This window comes from Felis catus, chromosome C2 (genome assembly GCF_018350175.1).
Source record: "Felis catus isolate Fca126 chromosome C2, F.catus_Fca126_mat1.0, whole genome shotgun sequence".
Taxonomy (NCBI): domain Eukaryota; kingdom Metazoa; phylum Chordata; class Mammalia; order Carnivora; family Felidae; genus Felis; species Felis catus.
Genome location: NC_058376.1, coordinates 46,591,200 through 46,614,595, shown reverse-complemented (window position 1 = coordinate 46,614,595; position 23,396 = coordinate 46,591,200). Strand labels below are relative to the sequence as shown.

The following is a 23,396-nucleotide window of genomic DNA, read 5'->3' as shown; positions in this document are numbered from 1 at the left end:
ATCTGCTATTCCTAGTTGGCCTTTGTGCTGCTTTGTAGTAGTGGCCAAGAAGGCAGAGGTCACCCTAACCTAGTTCAAATTCCACCTCTTCCACTGTCATGCCTTGTTACCTTAAGCAAGTGGCTTCACGTCAGTGTGCTTCCTTTTTGTCTCCTGTAAAAGTGGTATAATACAACCTATCTTCAGGGCTTGTTAGGATTCAAATAGATGATGATCTAAAGAATTCTTGGCACGTTGCTTGGCGCAAAAACCATCAGGTCAGGAAACAAGAATATTAACTACCAGTCACTGCCCACTATGAGTCAGTTACTGCCTACGTATCATCTATGTTCCTCCCATCCATCCTGTAAGCCAGAATAATCTCATCTTAGAAATGAAGAAACAGAGTTGGGAGGTTAAGCAATGTGCCCAGTGTCATAGTGCCTACATTGGAGCTGTGATTCAAATGAATGGCCACCAAAATCAGAATTTTTAGGCAGTGCACATACAAGGCTGGCCATTTGCTAGGTTTTTATGGATGACGCAGTCTCTGAATTAAAATCACATTGTTTCATAGGATATGGCCTCTGTGACCCTAGGGACAAGTTCAAGCCAGGTTCCCCACACTACCCTGGGGTGCCATTCAGTACAGTGTAGAGAGTAAGGTTAAAGACACTAGGACATCTTCCTCAATCCCAGTATAAGTCCTGTCTTCCAAATCCTCATGTTCCTCATGTCCTGTCCCAAGAACAGGCTTTTTGAGCATGATTGGTGTAGGACTGTCTACTTCATATAGGGGAGACCTACTCAAAATGCTGTGCCCTCAGCAGAACAGTCACCTCAGCAGAACAGTCGCCTCAAGTGACAAGAGGCCATTTTTTTAAACAATATTGCCTTATACATTGATAATAAAAATTCTTTTTTCTAACATTTCTCACGACTTAGGTTGTCCAGTTCTAAACAGTAATCTGGCTCAAGACCGATTTTGACCAAACTAAACTTTTTTTTTTTTTTTTTTTTACATACAATTGTGCCTCCTCCCACTCTAAATGAAGATCCTGCCAGCCTCTCCTGGCTGTCTTGGGGTTTTATCTACTGTAAACAGTTATTTAAAGAACATGTGCATCTCAAAATGAGTAAGCCACAGGGAGTAGGCAGTCTAAATCCTAACTTAGAGCCGACTGCCTACAGCGTGGGAAAACTGTTACTTCAGCAAAAGGCAGTTTAGTTCTCCTAAGCAGTGCCATAACTTCTGCAACATCCCCATTTCAGAGCAGGATCTCAGCCCTATGTTTGTTTATGTAAATAACCATTGTGTTGATTTCCCCCGTATAGTGAGTGCTTGGAAAAGGAATGCGGGTCTATCAGAAAGCTTATTTGCAACTTCATAAACAGCAGTGTCTCCTTACTCTGCTAGTCCCTGCAAGGTTTCAGAGTTCTGAGTAGCCCAATCTCAGGAACTGCATTTACTCTCCTTCCACAAACTGGAGAATGAGGGGAGGTGGGAGAGTGGAACTAGGGTTCATCATGTTCTAAACACACGAACATATAAAATATCTGGTGGAAGCCAAAATTAAGATGATGGTCATAAGCAAGCATAATACAAATTTCATAGAAATTTGTATTTCATAGAAGAAATACAAGTAGTCCATAAACAGGTGCAAAGATTTTAGTGTCTTTTTATAACAATGTTTATGAAAATGTAGACAATAAGGAGAAATCAAATTGGCAACAACTAAGGTTAATGAGCTTAATGAGTTTCATCAAGGTGTCAAGGAAACTATTCAAAGAAGGATGAAGTAGAACTTCCTCTTTAGAAGGCAATTTGGTGATTGCTATCAAATTTACAAGGTTGTTATGGTTTTGAATTTCAAAACCCTAATTAAAGTTCCATAACTGTCTTCCTTAGAAGACAGTTTGGCCTCAAGCCAAGCAAAGTCGGAAAGAGGAGCAGGAAAGAGGAAAGGGTGGGGAAAGACACTGATCTCTTAGTTGACTCCTACTTATCCTGGTCCAGAAGAGGCAGCCATTCTGGTTACTGAGTAGCACCCGGAACAAACCCTGGTAAGGCGCCTCCTGCAGGTGGGTGGGCTCAGTCGGCAAAACTACTGCATCTCCAAGCAGCTTGCTCAGAGCTCTTAATTATATGTTAGAAGTGTTAGAAGCCTGGGCCACTGTCCTAGCTGCTGGGCCCTGCTCCCAAGACAGGAGGGAGATGTCCCATCCTCCCCACCTGTCTGTGGAGATGCTCTCCTAACTTCTACTCCAGTCGCATGACTGATAATTCTGTCAAAGTATTATAGGTAACTTTCCTTGGGGGCACTCAGCCTACTAATTAACATCTTTAGCTAACCCCTTTGTCTCTCAGCTGGTTTACAGAGCGGAACCTACTGCTATTTCGCTTCATGAGAATGTTTTTACTGGATGGATCCTGAAAAGGGGAAAAGCTGGGCAAAGCATACATGAAACTACAAATAGTTTTGTATTTTCTATTTTCATGTTCTGAAATTCACACTTGAAACAAACAAATGAACAACAACAACAACTAGTTTCGATAGCACTCCTGAAACAGAGTGCCAGCTGGAGTCATCACAGTGCGCTGTGAATGGCACAGAGTCTTCTCTACATTTCCCAAACTTCAATCTGCTATGAGTGTATATCACCTTCAAAGCAGCAATTCCATGTCTTTAAGACTCCATCTGTAGAAATGATCACATACAAATACAAAAATATGACTAGGGATGGTCACGGCAGCATTGTTTATAATGTTTAAAAACAGGAAAACAGTGCCCAAGAATAGAGTGACTAATTAGACTGTGGTATCTCCTAATAATGAAGGCAGCCATTGCAAAGCTATTATAAATGTATATACGGATTCAGTTTGCTAAAGGGATAATGGCTACAGTACGTTGGCTTTAGAAGTTCTACATTCAGAAAACTGTGGGACCCAAGGAATTTAACAAAAATCCCGTACCCCTGGACAAGCAGAGCAAGACTAACTCCATTTTGTGCTATACCCACCGTCTCATGTATAACCCCCACATGACCTACTTATTGCTTAAGACACTCCCCCACCCTAGTCAAGCCGCTGAGCACACCCTTACTGGAAACCGGCTCATTTAGGAAGGTGGAACCCCTAACCGCCAAAAAATGTAAACCCCGCCTTTTGCCCGCCAAACTTGCGCGCCAATTCTGACCAGAGTGATAGGCTAGTTCAAACAGTTACTATAGGGTAAATTGTAATTCAATTGGCCACCTGCGTGTGGACTGACATGACTATGCAACTTTCTGTGTGTGTTACAATCTCATTGGCCACTGGCCCCTATAAAACTGCTATGCCTCTTAACCTAGGGGTCCAAATCCCTGCTCCGCTGTGTCGGGTATACTTGGGCCCAAGCTCGAGCTTGCAAATAAACCCTCGTGCCTTTGCATCGGTATCGGTTCCTTGGTGGTCTCTCAGATTCGAAATCGGGGCATTACAAAAACATATACTGAATATATGTGTAGCATATCATAGATGCGGTTATTTATTAATATCAAGCAGAAAAAGAACCACTCATATGTGTGTACGTATTTGTGAATCCGTAGGGAGTGTTGACAGAGATTTCATCTAGAGAATGGAATTATAGAGGCAGAGAGAGAAAGTAAAGGAAGGTTTTTGCTTTTGATTCTAAATATTTCTGATAATTTGAACTTTTTACAATGTACATAAATAACATTTGTAATTTTTTTTTAAAGATGCTAACAAAGTTAGCATGTGTGTGGGAAGAGAGATTAAAATCCTGAAATAAAAATGCATCAGTGTTTAGGCACAAATTGGAACTCTCTACCTTGGTGATTCCCTGCCTGTGTACACTCTATATTCTATGCAATACATTTTTCCCCAATCAGTAGAGACTAAATAGAAGCATCAGGTGAAAACAAAATAAAATAAAACCCTCAGAGCCACATTGAAGGGACAAGATGAAAACCTATGGAATCGTGTTTTTATTTTGCAGTGGGGAAAAAAAAAAAAAACTAGGCATATCGGAAGCATGAAAAAAAAAAGGTTCATATGTGTGATTTCATTAAAATGTAGAACTTCTGAGTGGCAAGATATATTGAGAAATAAAAACACAACCTGAGTAAAAATATTTGCAACACATAGAGAATGGTTAATTTTCTTATTTTACCAAGAACTCATGGGGAAAAAAAACCCAAGAATTTAACAGAAAAATAGGCAACTACAAGGACAAGCAGCACTCTGAAGGGAAAAATAAAACATATATTCATTAAACAAAATGTGTCTCCTATGCACCAGGCACTAAGCTAAGCAGGTGTAGAGCAGTAAAGGAAACATACGAATTCTTGTTCCTATGCAGCTTACATTCTAGTAAATTTTGGGGAGTCTTGACGTCACTGTTTGAATTTAAACTTAGGTATAATTTGCACTTATTGGGAAAAATTATGAGTATTAAAACAGGGTGGAGATACAGGCACTTTCCTGTGCTATTGGTGGGAGTACAAATCGGTGACCCCTTTTTGGAGGATATTTTAGCATAAACACTTGTAATTTTAAACATTTATATACTCTAATACAGAAATCCCACCAAGAGAAACTTTTGTTACAGATATCCTTGCACAGTTATATAAAGTTGTGTATAAGAATTGCCTATTAGGGGCGCCTGGGTGGCTCAGTGGGTTAAGCGTCCGACTTCAGCTCAGGTCACAATCTCACGGTCCGTGAGTTCGAGCCCCGCGTCGGGCTCCGGGCTGATGGCTCAGAGCCTGGAGCCTGCTTCCGATTCTCTGTCTCCCTCTCTCTCTGCCCCTCCCCTGTTCATGCTCTGTCTCTATCTCAAAAATAAATAAAACGTTAAAAAAATTAAAAAAAAAAAAAGAATTGCCTATTAGATATTGCTTATAAATGGAGACACTGGAATGACTCAAATAGCCTTTAGTAAGGGACTGGAATTGTAGGGTACACGTATACCATAGAATTTTATGTTGTCACTAAAAGAATGAACTAGTCTTCTATCTAATGACTTGGAATAATGTCCACGAAACCATTAAATTTAAACATCATATTACAAAGCAGATTGCCCGGTAGGATTCTGATGTTGTTTAATATTTTAATAGAAATAATGATAGTTATAATACAGCGGATGTTAGTACACACAGTATCTGGAGGAATACACACAAGCTGTGAATGTCAGCTGCATCTAGAGGGTACATTCATGGAGGACTTTTCTTTCTAAATTATACAGTTCGGAATGTTTGATTTTCACTATTTATTTTTAACTGAAACAAGCGAGAATTTTCAAAACATTTTACAATTTAGGAATTTTTGCATGCAGTCTCTTAGAGACATAACAAATTGAGCTTTACTTCTTGGGGAGCCTGGGGCGGGGCGCAGTGGTTTTTCTGAGAAGTAATGACAAAAGCTTTGATATACAGGGGTGATTGTGTGCCATTTTCATCAAAATCTTGATAGTGACAGTTATTTTGGTTTCTGTTATTCTTAACCTCAGCGTTAAAGAAATTCATCTACTCCCAGACTTACAGGGGATGCATCACCAAAGGATATTATAAGACAGTGACTTGTCAAGCAGAGAGATACTGTTGGGATACAAAGTTGCTTCTGGAGAGTCCACTAGGAACCACTGCCTATGGAACCACCTAGGAACCTCTCCCAACTTCCTGTCATTACACCTGGAGATAGAGAGGCACCAAGTGTGAAATGGCGGAAAAGAAGGCAAGGTGGAGGCCACTCGATATACTCAAATGTGAGCTCGTATTAATTGTACTCCTGCCAGATGCTAGGTGATTTTATAGGTTATATTGTTTACCACACACAGCAGCCCTGTGAGCTGAATATCATTATCCCCATTTTCCAGATGATGAATTGAAGACTCAGTGAAATTACCTAATTGGCCCAAGGGCCGGAACTTGTACGTGTCACACCGAGAATTTGCATGCAGGTTAAACTCCAAGGCTCTCTTTTCATACCCATGACATAGTGCCTTTCTAGTCAAGAGATGAAGGATGTGAGAGAATTAATGACGGTTATGCGAGTATGACGTTTCACAAAAACACTTAGAACCTGGTCAATTGAATGGGAATCCTGGGAAACCTTAGTTGGCTTTTTGTATGCGGGTATCAAGATGGTGGCTGCAATGGTATGGCCAACATTTCCAGTTCCCATTGTTCCAGTTTCTGTTCCCCCAAACCAGAATGTCTTCTCCAGGGATGTGCAGACTGTAGATTATGGAAATACTTCTTCAGGACCCCAGTCATCATTCTTCCTGGCTGAGTCTGCTCACTTTCACACCTGAGCTCACTTTGGGATAGATCCCATTTTAATGTAATTACGTTAGCAGAAGCACTAACCATAATGGCATCAGGGTCATCACAAGGGAAACATGTGCAGCAGCTCCCCAGGAGCATGCAAATGCAACACTTCAATTCTTCATTTCTATTCCACATCAGAACCGTTTATTACACTATAGGACATTATGAATACAAGAGAACCGATATCAATAATAAAGAGCTGTAGAGATAGGAACCGCCATGAACATCTGAAGTAGAAGTAAAATGAAGGATTGAAACTGACCACTGTTCCCTAATGGGTTAGACTAGGAATCAGTTTTCATTTTACAATGTTTACAATTTTCGTTTTTACTGAATCTTCTGGTAAGCTTCCAAATTTACTTTTTTGCACTCAGGTGCCATATTGGAAGCAGTCTTTCCAAATCCTGCACATGACTGTTAACTATTACAAGTATATTAACCACATGGTGATATCCTGACCATCTGAGCAGCTCTCTTCAGTGCTTCAAAAGTGGTAAATACAAAAAACAAATAACAAATAACAAACACAAATAACTTTAATCTCTATCATCATTTAGTATTATCGCACAAAATTGAGGGGTTCTGAAGCTCTGCCTAAGGGACTAAAGAGAAACAATTTTGTTTTTGCTTAAAGAGAGAGATGGGAATAGGCAGGACTTAACTGTATGTCTCCGTCCTTATCAGTGATAAATAAATGTATTTTAACCAAGTCAACTAAGTCCTAGACTCTGGATCCACAAAATTTTGTATAATTGATAAAACTTTTTTTTACTGGCTATAGATTAAAAAGCTGAATACAGTTGAATTTTCCTGGGCCCTTTAGAGTTAAGAGTCCTGCCACTGAGAATCTGTCATACAAAATGTTAATCCGTACGCTCGAAAACAATAAAACTCCAATACTAAATACCTGGAAGTTGTCCCTAAGTTTTCTTTTTTTTTTTTTAATTTTTTTTAACGTTTATTTATTTTTGGGAGAGAGAGAGACAGAGCATGAACGGGGGAGGGGTAGAGAGAGAGGGAGACACAGAATTGGAAGCAGGCTCCAGGCTCTGAGCCATCAGCCCAGAGCCCGACGACGCGGGGCTCGAACTCACGAACCGCGAGATCGTGACCTGAGGCGAAGTCGGACGCTCAACCGACTGAGCCACCCAGGCGCCTCCCTAAGTTTTCTTTAACTGAGGTGAGTAATAAGTTCATTTGTACATGATTTCAGAAAATGTGCATATCCTTTGCTGTTCAGCGCCCCCCCCCCCCCCCCACGCTTATTCTGTATCTGAGATCTCTCAAGGATTCACTCACCATTTCCATAGAGGGACTTAGGAGTCTTCTCTTGCGAGCTCTACTTTCTTAATTCTCAGTCTTTGTACGTCCTGCTGCTCCCTGAGCATTCAGTTCCACATGTATTTATCAGCACCTGCTGTATGCAAAGAATTGCACAAAAAGCAGAGTCAACAAATCCAAAGCCAAATTTTAAGTCTTCTACCCTGACCAGCTTCTTCTTTTCACTTACTCATTTTTATTACTGATAATGCTTTTCTCCCACCTTTCCACGTTTAAAACCTTAGAATTATCTTTGATCTGTCCTTCTTTCTCTCCATCTCACCTGAACTTCCATCCTTCATGTCATTAGCACACTCCACATTCAGTCATTAAATGCACACTGCTTGCTATCTGCCAGGAACTGTTGCAGGTGCTAGGAGTAGTTTGCCAGTGGGGAAACAGGCAAAAATGTTTGCTTTCCTGGAGTTATATTTTAGTAATTCATCTTGATTTCCTTTGTGTTTCCCTCTTGCATAGTGTTTATTTCACTTACTCCAGATCTGCATTCCCTGAGTCACCCTATCACCCCCATCACCTGGAGACGCTCTCTTGGAATAATATCCTAAGGACCCACAGCTCGCTTTTTTACTTCTCAGTCTTGAGCAAATCTCCCAAACTTGTTTTAGGCTTCTTTTCCGTAGAGCAGCCTGCCTGACCACCCTTCACCCCACTGGAACAAAAGACAACATTGGATTCCACACCTCTGCCTGTCAGTCTTTTGAAAACAAAAGCAGCACCAGCAGAGATATTCTAGAGATCTGTTAACTTGTTTCTTACCCTGTAACAGAAAAGTCACTGAGCCAACCAAACACCAAAACTTAGTTACCTTCTTGAGATGGAGGAGGGATAAATATTTACAGCTGGAAATCACAAGTCTGAAATCAACATGAGCAAGGCTGGGGCCTTCCAGAGGAGGGGCGGGCACAATTTGTTTCCCTGCCTTTTCCAGCTTCTAGAGGCCACTCACGCTCCTTGGCTTACAGCTCTTCCACCATTTTCAAGGCTTGCAGGGTAGGATCCTCACATGTCTTTGACTGTGACCCCTGCTTCTCTCAACCCATCTCCTGTTCTGACTCTGACCCTTCTGCCTCCCTCTTCTAGGGACTTGTGGCATTGGACCCACCTGGATAATCTCCCCATGTGAAGACCCTTAACTTAATCATGTCTGTAAAATTTCTTTTGCCATTTAAAGTAGCACTTTCACAGATTTATGGGATTAGGATGTATATATCTTTTGGCAGGCATTATTTGACTTTCCACATACACCATTTAGTTTTTCTGGTCAAAAACACTTGTAGTGTTTTCAATGTGGGGAATTGTATTTTCAGGAAGAAATTAATAGATGGTGTTATATACAAGAGAAGAGCCACGAATCACTCATTCACTCACCAAGTATTTGTGTTTACTATGTGTCAGGCACTGGACAAGGAGCGTTCTGGGGATACAGATAAGAGCAGATAAGTCTGTAGAGTGTGGTGCTTATGAGACAAGACTCCAAAGTCTGATCATCTGATTTTGAATCTTGGCCTCACCATTTATACACTGTGTGATGTAAGCAAATTACTTAATTTCTCTGTGCCTCAATTTTGTCACTTATGAAATTAAGATAGAATTAGAACGGTCCCATAGGGTTCCGACGATGATTTGGTGAGATTCTAGGTAACCCCTTTGGCCCACTGGCTGGCATATAGGGTTCCATAAATGTTAGCTTTGAGGTGGAGAGTGAGGGAACAGAAAATAGAGATCACGGAGTATATAAGGGCTTTCCAAAGCTAGATCTTAAAAGTTCAGTTTCTTTTGGGGGAGAAATGAGGGATGTGCAGTAAGAAGACATAGTGAAGGATTTAGAAACCATGAGGAATGGCTGAGGAGACTGGAGGAATTTAGCTGGGGGAGGAAAAGGCTTAGGAGTTACATGAGAACTGTATTTCAATACCATCCTTGGGCAGTTGGCACAACAAAAGAGATTAGACTTATTTTACTTCTATCCAGAAAAAATATCCAAGCCCAAGTGGAAATGGCAAAAACATTGATGTCAGTATTTGAAAGAACTTGTGAATAATAAGGAGTTCCTTTTTTTTTTTTTTTTTTTTTTGAGGATGCTACAATCCCTTCTCTGTCTCCAAATATACTGCCTTCTTTATGGGGTGGTCTGTTGTACATCCATTTTCTTCTTTCCCCTTGTCAATTTAAACCCAAGTATTTTCAGGAACCAGTGGGCCATAAACTTTAAGGGAGGCTGGGCTTCTGCCCAGCCACAAGGGTGTAAAGCAGGATTGGTCTGCGCCAAGCATGGTAACCATGGCCTTTGTCATTATTTAGATCAGCAATGAGCATGTGGGACCCAATTCTTGCCAATGAGATAGGAGAGAAAGGCCTTTGGAAAAGGCTTCATCTCTTCAAAAGATACAGGAGGGAAGTAAGTGCTCTCTTTCCCTGTTCCAGGTGTGAGACATCTTTGTGTGAAGAGGTGATGCCTGGAGATGGGGCATCCATCTCGAAGTGGTAGAGAACACATCTGAGGTCAAGGCTAACATCTGAGGCAGGCGGAGCAAGAAGACAGAAAGGGCCTGGATCCCTGATGAGCTGGATGAGCTACTAAATTATCTACCCTGGAGTCATCATATAGTATGTCATTTATTATATCCATGTAATATATTAAAATATACTCAGTGTTAAAGCCAGTCACATTTTTCCTTCTTACTGCTCAGAAAGCACCCTGCCTATGCAACTAGCAGCACAGAACCTTGACCACCCAGGCTCCCAGCAGAAAGTAACTACAGCCTCTTTATTGGTGTTATCACAATACTGGCTTTGAGAATGGATTTTGAATGAAGATTTCTGACCTGCTTTTCAGGTAGGAGATTCCATTAGACACATTTTTGGGTTCATTTTTATTCTCTGCATATCCTCAACTTTATCTTTTGGATCAACCCATTTCATTAACATGCTACGTACCTACCCAGCCAATTACAGTTAACACTAGAGGGTGTCTAGTAATCGAATAGGTTGCGTGCATTAACTAACTCCTTTCCGGAATTCCTGCATAGGCAAAAGATTAACTTTCTGAATACTAAAATAGCTGTAATTCTGCGATACCAAAACTTATAAGCACTGAACTAAACTCACTGTATATTGATAAATCGATTCATCTGCTTTTACAAAAACTGAATCAAGAGATAGGTGGGAAAATATGTTAGCAAGCAATTAATAGAGGCTGCAGCACAAAATTATTTAATAAATGTTCTTCCCTTGTGTGGAAGAGAGAGCCGTCTCTGATTTCTGCTAAGCGTCCTTTTTGGAACACATCCCCTTAATACCCTTACGGTCTTCTTAGGCTCCTCACTTCCTTTTCTCTTCTGCCCCCCTGCATCTCATCCTCCTTTTGAATCAGGATGAGTTGAAACAGTTTTCTGGCCCACTTTAGGTTCTGGAGAGGGACAGCTCCTCAGAGATCACAGTGACATGCTTTTCTCTCCTCACACTGCTTCTCTCTGTAGATTTTACAGGACCTATGTCTGTCTTTATATCTGAAAAAGAAGTAGTTTCATTCCAAGCCACATCCTTGCCAACGTTTATTGAGAATATCAATAAAGGACAACACATTTGTAAGAAACCTTTCTTTAAAAACTGGACAGAGCGGGAAAAGGTGATGTGTCGTCCCCAAGTCTAGGGAAGAATGTCAGTCGAGTCAAACTTTAATTATAATGTCTGAGTCCATGAAAAGACCAAGTGTTTCCACTTCTAACAGACCCTCTTCCAGTTAGAAGGCAGTGGTTTCCACAAGTCTGCAGCTATGTTTCAGTCACCTTTATAGGGTTTATAGGACTAAAGTACATAACTCATATTTTCTTATTTTCTATATTGTGGATACCTTGGCATTTGGGCCCTTGCTGACTGGTGTTAGTATTGTAATTTATAAGAAATGCAGGTTTCCCCCACTATCTGAAGGAAGAACTCTCCTATGAAAGCTTTTATAAGCCGAAATTTATATGGAAAAATTTTTTGACTGTCCCCAAACCCCAAAAGTAACCTCTCTTAGGCTTTTCAGATACCTTAGGACATATCATGTTAGCAGGTGCACAAAATAAATTTCGAGAAAGCACAGATGTTCACAGACACTGTTCAGAGCTGTGGTGGCTTCATGCTGAGATGCTGAATGTGGTTCCTGGGGAAGGAACAGGAGGTGCCCCTCTCACTGTTCAGCATATGCTGCCTCTGTAATGGCTCCATGCAAAACAAACACTATACGCTATTTTCACTTTTATGAAAGTGAAAGTCCTCTTCAGATTGTGTTCTGTTGGCAAAAACAGCTACTCAGGTACATAGCTCTTTCGCAAAACTGAAGTGCCCTAACTCAAACTTTCAAAAAGTGGGAATACTTGTATATATTGGGTCTAAGTCCCATTTCTGGAACTGAGGTCCTAAAACCCTTGGAATTTCCTAAGTGTTGAGAGTGACAAAGGTGTCTTTTGTTATATTAATGAGGTAGCTTTAGGACTGAACCTGAGGAGGGGGCTGGTTGCCAGGGGAACCAACCACGTGATTAGAGGGTTGGAATTTTCAGACCTCTGAGGAGTGGGGAGGGACTGGAAATTGAGTTCAGTCACCAATGGCCAATGATTTAATCAATCGTGCCTATGTGAGGAAGCCTCCATAAATCCCCAAAGGATGGGGTTGTGAGAGACCTTCCAGGTTGGTGAAGGAGATTTGGAAGGGGAGTATATTTGGACTTGGAAGCTCCACACTCTTCTCCCATACTCTGGTCTATGCATTTGATGAAGTTTTGGGGTGATGGGGAGTTTGTGGGTTCTGGAGCCCACGGTCAAGGATGAATTCTTGGAGACGTCTTTGGTGCAAAAAGGTGATTTTATTAAAGCATGGGGACAGGAACCGTGGGCAGGAAGAGCTGCACTGTAAGTGTGGGAGTGACCGTTTTACGGAGTTGGGCGAGAGGGAGTTTCCAAAGAGACTTTCACAAGCTAAAGACTTACTGGAGGCCTAGCTAATGTCAAGCTAAGGTTGTTCCCTCTAGTAAAGCATTAACATTAAGACTGTAGGGAGTTCCTGGATTTTTGGCCATGATGGGATTGCCTTTTTCTGGTAAACTGGTGGAGACTCTTATCAGTTTAACCATTTGTTTTTTTTGTCCTTTCCTGTTCTTGGTAACCTGGAGTGTCCAAGGATTATTATACATGTCCCAGCTTGAGCGGGGTGGGGGGGTTGCTGTTAGCCTGCCTGCACTTTGCTCCCAGTTTGCTTCATGCTCCCTCATCATATCTCTTCTGTCTGTCTGTTCCTGAATTATATCCTTTGGAACAAGCTCGTAATCTACTAAGTAAAATGTTTCTCTGAGTTCCATGAGCTGCTCTAGCTAATTAACGGAACCCAAAAAGGGGGTCATTGGAACATGCAGTCTATAGCCAGTAGGTCAGAAGCACAGATGACCAAGCTGGACCTGTGATTGGTGTGTGCAATGGGGGTGGGGGGAGAAGTCTTGCTTAGCCCTTAGCCTGTGAAATCTGACTCCGTCTCCTCTTTATTGTGCTTTTATTTATTTATTTTTTTTTTACCACTTCAAGATGGAACTAGGTAATAATACCTGCCCAATTGGTTTTCAAAATGTTTTTAGAAAGCAAAGATGTTAATAGACATATTAACATAGATTCCAGATTAAAAGCTTTAGAGACTCAAAGCCCCCAAATGTTTTGAAGCCCATTATCAATATATAACTCTATATAAAAATAATACTTGGTCATAATGTAAGTGGAAGGGAGGCCATCAAGATCCTAATTTTATTTTCACATGCCTTCCATGGTTAAAAAAAAAATTTTTTTAAAGGTGGGGGGGACACCCGGGTGGCTCAGTCGGTTAAGTGTCTGACTTTAGCCCAAGTCACGATCTCACAGTTCATGAGTTCAAGCCCCATGTTGGGCTCTGTGCTGACAACGCAGAGCCTGGAGCCTGCTTCGGATTCTGTGTCTCCCTCTGTCTCTGCCCCTCCCCCCACTCTCACTCTGTCTCTCAAAATAAATAAAAGTTAAAAAAAATGAAAAACTATATGCCAACCTGTTTAAAAAATGTTTGGTACCTCTGTTTTTCTGGTGCCCTAAGAATGTGCTTAATCTGCCTTTGGGTAATTGGGTTCTAATTGAGCACCTACTGTGGGAAGCCCTGTACTTTTTGCTACATCATGAAATCGGGTGACATGACAGTGAATGAGTGATGGACTTCTTAATTAATTCGGCAGGTCCTCAGAAAAGGTTTCTCTGAGGAGGGAACTTTTAAGTGGAGGCCCAAATAGTAAGGAGAACCAAGCTGTGTAAAGATCAATGGATAGAGCAATCCAGGAAGAGGAAGTGAAAGAGAAACAGGATCCTAGAAATCAAGTAACTTCCCAACTCGTCAGCGAGACGGACACAGCACCAGCTAATTTTAACACAGTGTGTTTGTTTCCTGTTGTACTAGCAGTGAGAACAGGGTGCTCTGAGAACCCAGAGGAAGGAGTGATTAATCAGAGCTAAGAAATGCGCCTGGGCTGTGCCAAGCAGCATCTATAAAGATGTAGAGCAGCACCAGGAAGATTTAAATCCAGCCTTCACCACAGACGTGTCTTAAAAATAGATTGGGGCCCCACTCCACATTTGCTCAGTCAAGATCTCTGAGTTGGCTGCCTGGACATCTGTTCTTAACAAGCATGCAACTGACAGGAAGACATTTTGGAATCCTCGGTCTAGTGAACAGGACTTAGAGTCAGATGACTTGGACACATGGCTAAGTGCCACTTCCTTCATCTGTAACGTGAAGGTAATAATACACTCTTCCTCACTGGGTAACTGTGAGGATGGAATAAGGAGGTAGTATTTGTACAGTGCCATAGATGGTTATTGTTATTGTAGGAAAACGATAGCCGCGGAGGTAACAGTGAAGAACTGACCCACTTGTCCCAGAGCTCACATAATGCAGCTCAGAATCTTAACCTTCTAAGAGAAATGATGGGACAAGGTTACAGCTATCTGGATAGGACAGGGAGACACAAAAGCAGCAGAGAGGGCTAGGGTGGAAACCAGTTTCCACCGGGGCAAAAGGACAGTGAACAGCTGTGCAGCTGTCAAGGCTTTGTAGGAAACAGCTGGCTTTGCCTCTCCTGGTTTTTCTTTTCTTCTTTCCACTTCCTCTTTTCAAATGCAAATTGTTTAAAGTCTTTCCCACCCTAAGAGCAAGCCTAGCCCTTGGGTAAATCAAATGGGAAAAAAAAAAAAAAAAGGGAAAACCCCTGGGAAAGTTAATGAGTTAGTTGGGGAGAGTTTGGCAGAGGGGAGGTCAGGACTGGGGAATCATGGATTGACTCAAAGCCCCTTCTACAGTCCATACAGACTGAAAAGTGCTGCCAGCAACCAGCAAGCTCACCCCTTCCCACTGGTCTCATGGGCCTGAGGAGAGAGGAAGGCAGTGGTGTCCACCCCCAACCCCCTTAACTATAAAACCTTTCATCCCATCCTAAACTAACTACCCAGAAACCAACACTTGACCAAACAAAACCACTCACTGTGGGATGGACACCAGAAGAATCACTTTCAGAAAATTGTTTACCAGGGTCAAGGTTATTTGTAGATGTACCAGAAGACACCTGCCTTTCTAAGCTCCAGTTAGTTCCAAATGTATAGGAGATGATGGAAATTCCTTTTGGAGGAGGATTTCTTTTTAGCCCTACCTCCCTTCTGTAGTTGTGGTCAAGCAGCAAATTCAGTGCTCATTATTGTAGTGTGAAGGGGAATGAATAGGTTTCAGATCCTATAATTTGTGAGATCAAGAATGGGGGCAGGATGACATGTAAGAAGGCACCACTCACACACTGCCTCCCGCTTTCCAGAGACAGTGAGGAGTAAGAGTAAAAGGGTCATGGCTTTGGGGTCAGCCAGGCCTGACTCCAAATTCCTGCCGTGCTCCGTACTAGCTGGCTCCTGGAACAAGATGCCTTTGCTCTTATAGTTACACGCCAGGCACTGTTCTCTGAGCCAGTAGCTACAATAAACAGTCATTCCCTAGCCATCCAGTTTTGGCCTGTGACCAGTTATCTGATCATCCTACCCACTGGAGGCCCAGATAATCTTTGTATTGTGAAAGCAGGTAAACTTTAACAACCAAAGTGTTTTAACCGACGTATCTCAGTTCAAAGCAAAGAGACCACCTTTTATAACTGGGATGTCTGTGTGTCTCTTTATAGATATATAAATTTTACATATATATTTATTTATAAATATGTATAAGTGCATATATATATATACACTATATGCACATATATATATATGCACTTCCATATTAATGCTAAGAACATTTAAGTTTTGGCATTTAACCAGTGCTTAAGGGCTGGTTCTGAAAAGAGAGCATTCCCTGTATTTTGCAGTTTGGTTCTTTTATATGTATATAAAATAACTCGTAAAAGAACAAGCAAGTCTGAACAAGAATTCTGGACCAGGAAAGAAAAATAAAGAATAAGTACAATATGGAACCTAAAATGATCAATTGAATCCATATGTGTTGTAATGCATATTTTGGGGTCTTTTTGTCCCCATCTTGTATTTCAGTAACCCCTTATATGTATGTGTGTGTGTAAACATATATACATATATACATACATGTATATATGTATATATGTTTGTATGTGTGTGTGTGTATGTTATTTGTAGATGCACAAGAAACCTTTATAAGGTTATGCACCTCCCTTTATGCACCTCCCTTTATAAGTTCCAGTTAGCTCCAAATATATATGAGATGATAGAAATTCCTTTGTGGGAATGATTTAATTATTTAAGTTCTACCTTATAAGCCATATGATATATATATACACAACCAGACACACATACATATGTAGCAGACATATGTCCTAAGCTCTTTTTTTTTTTTAATTTTTTTTTTTTTAACGTTTTATTTATTTGTTAGACAGGGAGAGACAGAGCATGAACAGGGGAGGGTCAGAGAGAGGGAGACACAGAATCTGAAACAGGCTCCAGGCTCTGAGCTGGAGCACAAAGCCCAACGCGGGGCTCGAACTCACGGACCCACGAGATCATGACCTGAGCTGAAGTTGGCCACTTAACCGACTGCGCCACCCAGGCGCCCCTGTCCTAAGCTCTTTAAAACATCATCTGATGTAATTCTCACAACAGCCCTGACGCTTAGAAAAGTGAACTCTCGGGCGCCTGGGTGGCGCAGTCGGTTAAGCGTCCGACTTCAGCCAGGTCACGATCTCGCGGCCCGTGAGTCTGAGCCCCGCGTCAGGCTCTGGGCTGATGGCTCAGAGCCTGGAGCCTGTTTCCGATTCTGTGTCTCCCTCTCTCTCTGCCCCTCCCCCGTTCATGCTCTGTCTCTCTCTGTCCCAAAAATAAATAAATGTTGAAAAAAAAATTAAAAAAGAAAAAGAAAAGTGAACTCTCCTCTCAGAGTTTGACAATATCAAGTTTTGGTGTAGTAGTAGAGAATAATATCCTCAATTATCTGAAAAGGATATTAAAATGCCTCTTTCATTCTCAATTACTCATCTGTATGAGGCTGGAGTTTCTTCATTTATTTCAACCAAAACAATATACAGCAACAGATTGAATGCATGGAAAGATGAGAATCTAGCTGCCTGTTAAGCTAAATATTAAAGAGATTTGCAAATATATAAAACAATGTTGCTCATATCATGGCCTTTTGTTTGTTTTGGAAAGGATAATTATTTTTCGTAGTTTTACATTATGATAACATGCAGCGGGCTTATTTTTGTTGTTTTAAATGAGTAAATAAATAAATGCAAATATTTAAATTTTTCTCAGTTTTCTAATATGGTAAGTATTAAAAGTGTAAATAATGTATCAGTCTTAACTTCAAATAGAGTGGCTAGTTGGGAAATTTTCATATTCTTTAGTAAAGCTCACTTTCATTTTTTTGTTTTTTTTCTTAAATAGGCTTCACGACCAGCACAGAGTCCAATGCAGGGCCCAACTCAGGGCCTGAACTCATGACCCTAAAACCACAACGTGAGCCGAGATCAAGAGTCAGATCCTTAACCTACTGAGCCACCCAGGGACTGCTAGTAAAGCTCATTTTTTGCAAGTGACTTTGGGAAAGTAATTTGAACTCTAAGTGCTTCATCAGTAAATAAATATGTAAATAAATAAAACAAGAATGATGCAACATTATGTCCAGGAGTCAGGGGATTAGACAAAATGGTATTGTGAGCTTCCTTCTAGCTTGAAGTTTTCATGATTCTAAAATTCTTGTCTATTGATAATTCTGGTTAAACCTATTGAAGGCTTAGCCAGGACCAAAAAGCCCAAGTTAAGTCCAATATATTGGCTCGTTTTTCTCAAAGAGGACTGACTCTCACACCCCACCCACCTCTGCCCACTACAAAGCTTCCATTGAATGCGGTACTGTGTCAGCCAGTGTGAACTCCATCTGCCTATCTCAAAAGAATGGAGCTCTGTACAAACATAGTCATACTTTTGGGGGCATGTGAGAGTGTATCAGGGCAATTGATTATTTCTTTTATGCATTGAAAGCCGAAGCACAGGGATAGAATGCTGATGTAAAAAGCAATATGACCCATTAGAAGAAATTTAACCAGTAACATCAACTCAATTTTGAACATCTTATTTGATGTTTTATTTATTAGAAAAATATTTATTGAGTGACCAAGATGTGCCATGTATGAAATACATAATATTTACTAATCATAAGTTTAGAAGAATGCTTTCTTTCTCCCCTGAAAAATAACCTTTAGCAGAGCACTAAATTAAATGTTTCATACTTAAGTTTCCTTTTCAGTTTGTTCACATCCAATAGTATTTTATTTTAATAATATTATTTCACCAACATTTATTCTGTATATATGATTGCCAAGGACTGTGGTAATCTAATCCTTGGGGGAACCAAGCCATATGGATTTGGTCCATCTCTTTAAAAAGTTCGCGATGTTGGGACACCTGGGTGGCTCAGCTGGTTGAATATCCGACTCTCTCAGGTCATGATCTCATGGTACGTGAGTTCGAGCCCTGCTTAGGGCCCTACGCTGACAGCGCAGAGCCTGCTTGGGATTCTCTCTCTCCCTCTCTCTCTGCCCCCCCCCCCCTGCTCATATGCTCTCTGTCTCTCTCAAAATAAATAAACTTAAAAATAAAAAAAATGTTTACAAGTTCATGACATAGATGGGCAATTATAAGATTTATACTAAGGAAATGCAGTCACTACAACAAAGGGGTAAATGAGTATTAAATGGTATAAACTGTGCATAGTGCAGGGACAAAAGCATCTCTTTGGCCTGAGGGGTGTACAGAGGGACCTTGAAGAAGAGGTTTTGAACAAAGAGGGAGGGACATGTGGGCTGATCCTGAGAGGAGAGAATAATCATGGGTTTGGGGACAATGTATATGCTGTTTGACTTGAGAGAATGGGTTGTAGATATCATTGTAGTCTTTTCCTTAACTTCAGATAGCCAGTCTCTTCTTTCTTTTTTCCACAAGTCTACTTGCTGCAAAGGTGAGTGTTCAAAGACCTACTACATAACTCTTTAAAGCCCCATGATTTGCACTTGCCGTTGCCTTGGTCTGGACTGTCCTTTTCTTGCCTTCTCTGGTGGATTATTTACTCCTATTTACTACTTATTTTTCAAGGCCCAGGTGAAATTTTACCTCTTCTGAGGTATTTTCTTCCAGCAGAAGCCCCTTTTCTTGTGTTCCCATGGCATGATGCTCATCTTAAATAATTATATATATTTTTTGTCTCCTAGTTGTATCATATTCATCTTTGGGTCTCCAGTTTCTTCAAGAATCCTGGTGTGAAAGAATATTACGCTTGTTGAGGGAATGAATGAGCTGGTTCTAACACTCATAAGATCAACTTCACCTCTCCTAATTACCGATTTAATTCCATTTGACATTACGTTTTATAGATTCTGAGCAAAGTGGGATACTCCCCCTTTTCCTAACATCAGAAAACCTTGGAGAAAAGCATTGTTATTTTCACAGTCAAGCATTTTATCCTAAACCTGAGCATCTGAATAAAAGACATTGACACCTGTTTCCTGCTTTTTGCTCACATTCTTGTAGCACTCTATTTATATACTAGCACTACCATTTTAGACACTGGAAAACCAGACAGGAAGGCTGCACCCCCAACCCTCCTCCTCTATGTTTTTATGATCACTATTGACATGTGAGGCTGGAGAATTCTTTGTTGTGGAGGGTTGTCCAATTCATTGCAGGTTGTTTAGCGGCATGTTCGCCATCTACTCACTAGATTCCATCCACTACTCATAGTAGATGTCAATGATGCAACCAAAACCATCTCCAGACATTGCCAGATAAACCCTGGAGGATAGAATCACCCCTGGCTGCAAACTACTGCATTAGGTCAAGATTGCTTCAGGTCCTCCCTTATAAACACACACGCATGCACACACACACACACACACACACACACACACACACACATTTTCTCTCACACGCACACTCATACACACACCTCTTTCACATACACCAGCTCTCTCACACACTACCTCTCTCACACACATTTTCTCTCTCACATGCACATTCTCTCATACACACACATTCTCTCTCTACACACACACACACACACACACACACACACATTCTCTTTAACACATTGTCTCTCACCTACATTATCTTTCTCTCACACACACAACACATTCTCTCTCTCACACACACACACACACACACACACATTCTCTTTAACACACAATCTCTCACCCACATTCTCTTTCTCTCACATTCTCTCTCACACACACATTCTCACACATACACACACTCTCTTACACACACATGCACACACACACTTCCTTTCAGCTTTCTTTTTCCCCTCCCTTTTTTCCTTCTTCCTTACCCTTTTCTTGGTAAGTGTCATCATAGTTGTCTCTTCATCTTCAGCAACTACTCTCGGGAAAAACCAGTTTACTATTCTCTCAGGAAACAGAACATGTGAAGCCATTATTGGTCACTAATGACTTAGAGTAACCAAATATCCCAGTTTGACAAAGAGTGAAGAAGTTTCCAGGATGTGAACATTTTAGTGCTAAAATTGGAGAAATCCTGGGCAAACCAGAATGAGCTCATGTCCAACCCTTTTAACCTCTGATCCCTATGGTCCAGTCCGTGTATAACGTCTTACTCATACGAGCCCAGACCAAATATCTATTAGTTATAAAAACAGGATTACAATCTAAATGTTGTGCTTTTATAAATGCATTGAAGTTGCTTCTTTAACACATTCCCACCACCAGCATCTTTCTTACCTTTTCCCCCTTGTCCCTGATTATCTTATACCTACACTACACCAGCACCTTTCCTTCCTCCTACATTTCCAAAATTCTCTTATCTCTTCATTTTGAGGATTAACTTAACCTCTCTCCTTTCTCCTCTCACCTCTCAGGTTCTCCCTTCATTGCCACCTCTCAAAACCAATTCCAGGAACTGACTTGGCAGTGATGGAGGAGACACTCCCTGGGGGGATAGATGGGTATTGGAGGAAAGAAACAGAGCAGTCTGAGTCATTGTTGGCTTCTAGGGAGAAAGAACAATACCAGAATCATTTACATGTAATATCACATATGTATTACTTTATGGGCTACTACCTAATAAGAATAGCTAAAAGTGGAAGCAGAGGAATGAGAAAAGCATAACAGCTGAGTTTTGATGGGATGTCCGTATGGAAAATATAGATATACAGATTCTACCCTGAGTAGCTGTGGGGAGGATATAAGGCTGCCAGTGCTCAGTACTAGTTCCTGAGTACATAGCAAGGGGAAGAGGTTAAGGGTACAGGCATTAGAAGGGAATACAATTTGCGGTTTCATATCACTGGGTAAAACCAATGTTATGTTCTCCTGATTACACCCTTATCTTCAACTCCTTTCTCCCCAACATTCAGTCCTTTTAAACCTGGTTACCATTTGGCCAACTAATTTGTCTTTGCCTCAAATGTTCTGAGGTCACTACATCACCACCACAAAATATTTTCGTTAGCAAAACTGTTCTCAAACACAAGACATAAGCTCTGAAAGGAAAATATAAAATTATAAGATCACTGCTGTAATATTAAATGCCCATTGAGTTAAAAGAAGATGAGAATACCCCTCACACAAGGAAGCAGTAACACTTTAGAACAAGAGACAGAAGGATTAGTGGGTTCTTACTCTGTGAACCTAAGGGTCTGTTACATTTCCTACATGTAAAATGTTTCCCAAATAACCCTCATGATTCATGTTTTGAATATCATGAAGTTTGAATTATTTACTTCACTTACAAAAATCCATTTGGGGCAAAAGATAAAACCATATGAAAGACAAGGAAGGAACCGATTGCAGACAAGGGCATTTATTTCTATTTATGGTATTTGAATTCTGCAGAATTCATGCAGACTTAAATCATTTTCGTGTTTCAGGCTCATAGTGACTCAGCTCTTCCTTTGCCAGTAAGTGTAATTGTTAATGAACCTTGCCCTGCCTTTGCAGGGGCAGAAATCCTTTTATTTCATTAAATCCAATTCAATAAGCAAGAGCTTCTGTTGAACTCCTGAGTGGGTTGAGTGTGCTTGTGTGTTTCATTTTAACATTCATTTAACATTTATTATAGAAATTATTATATTATCTCTATAGCCATAGCCTTCCCTAACAATCCTGTACTGAAAATGTTCTGGAAGTATATTATCCCTTTGGGGGTCTGTATTACTGTTCTATTGCCGTTGTGACAAATTGTCATGGACTTTGTGGCTAAAGACAGCACAGATGTATTGTCTTATTAGTTCTGGATGTGAGAGGTCTAAAATGAGTTTTGCTGGGCTAAAATCAAAGTGTCAGCAGGGTGGCATTGCTTCTAGAGGCTGAAAGGGAGAATCCACTTTCTTGCCTTTTCCAGCATTTAGAGGCTGCATATATTCCTTGGCTTCTGGTCTTTTCCTCCATCTTCAAAGTTAACACCATAGAATCTTCAAATCTTTCTGTGACTCTGACCATCTTCCTTATTCCACATTTAAAAGGCCATTGTGATTACATTATATCCACTGGATATTCCAAAATAATCCACTTAATTTACACTTGGCTGATTGGCAACTCTCATTCCATCTGCAATCTTAGTCCCCCATTGCCATGTAACAACATACAGGTTCAGGGAATTAAGATGAGGACATCTTTGGGGGGCATTTTTTGCTTACCAAGGTTCCAGGTATGGAAGGGGTAGTCCTACTAGACTCTCATCTTTGGTGGTCTCTGAGCCTTATCTTCTGTCACCAGGATTGGGTGGTCATGAAATCAGAAACTCAGAGCCACCAGGGAACTTGAGATGCCCTCAGGCAAATGTTGGCTTTGGCTCTTGCTTACCTCTTAGGTTTCCCATTTTATTTTTTTTTTTAATTTTAATTCATGTGTAGTTAACATACAGTCCCATATTAGGTACAGGCGTACAATATAGTGATTCAACAATTGTATACATTACTCAGTGTTCATCATGATAAGTGTATTCTTAATCTCCTTCACCTATTTTACGCACCCCCCCCCCCCTTCCATCTCCGCTCTGGTAACCACCAGTTTGTTCTCTATAGTTCAGAGTCTGTTTTTGGGTTGGTCTCTTCTTTGTTTTGTTTCTTAAATTCCACATGAATGAAATCTTACAGTATTTGTCTCTGAACTATTTTTTTTAATGTTTATTTATTATATGTGCTGCCGAAGCGAGCACTAATGTTTATTTATTATTGAGAAACAGGGAGAGACA

The 23,396-nt window shown here is 40.7% G+C and overlaps 1 protein-coding gene and 1 long non-coding RNA gene across 4 annotated transcripts in view; one reads left to right on the top strand and one right to left on the bottom strand.

The window, feature by feature from the left end:
* LOC109503413 (uncharacterized protein KIAA1522-like) overlaps positions 1-19,692 on the top strand; it is a 43,954-nt gene extending 24,262 nt beyond the window's left edge. The window contains 3 exon segments of the mRNA XM_045037317.1: positions 10,075-10,257; positions 10,341-10,486; positions 19,403-19,692. Of these exon segments, the coding sequence (XP_044893252.1) occupies positions 10,075-10,103 (29 nt within the window). The 3' untranslated portion in view covers positions 10,104-10,257; positions 10,341-10,486; positions 19,403-19,692.
* On the bottom strand, positions 2,455-9,687 carry LOC123379928. Of its 3 annotated transcripts, none has more exons than XR_006584995.1 (3): positions 8,456-9,687; positions 7,609-7,726; positions 2,455-2,678 (listed from the first exon to the last, which is right to left on the bottom strand). It is a non-coding gene; the product is annotated as an uncharacterized LOC123379928 (long non-coding RNA). The 3 variants fall into 3 exon arrangements; XR_006584997.1 differs by lacking the exon at positions 8,456-9,687 and adding an exon at positions 8,331-8,439; XR_006584996.1 differs by lacking the exon at positions 8,456-9,687 and adding an exon at positions 7,913-8,313.
* Positions 19,693-23,396: the final 3,704 nt, after the last annotated feature.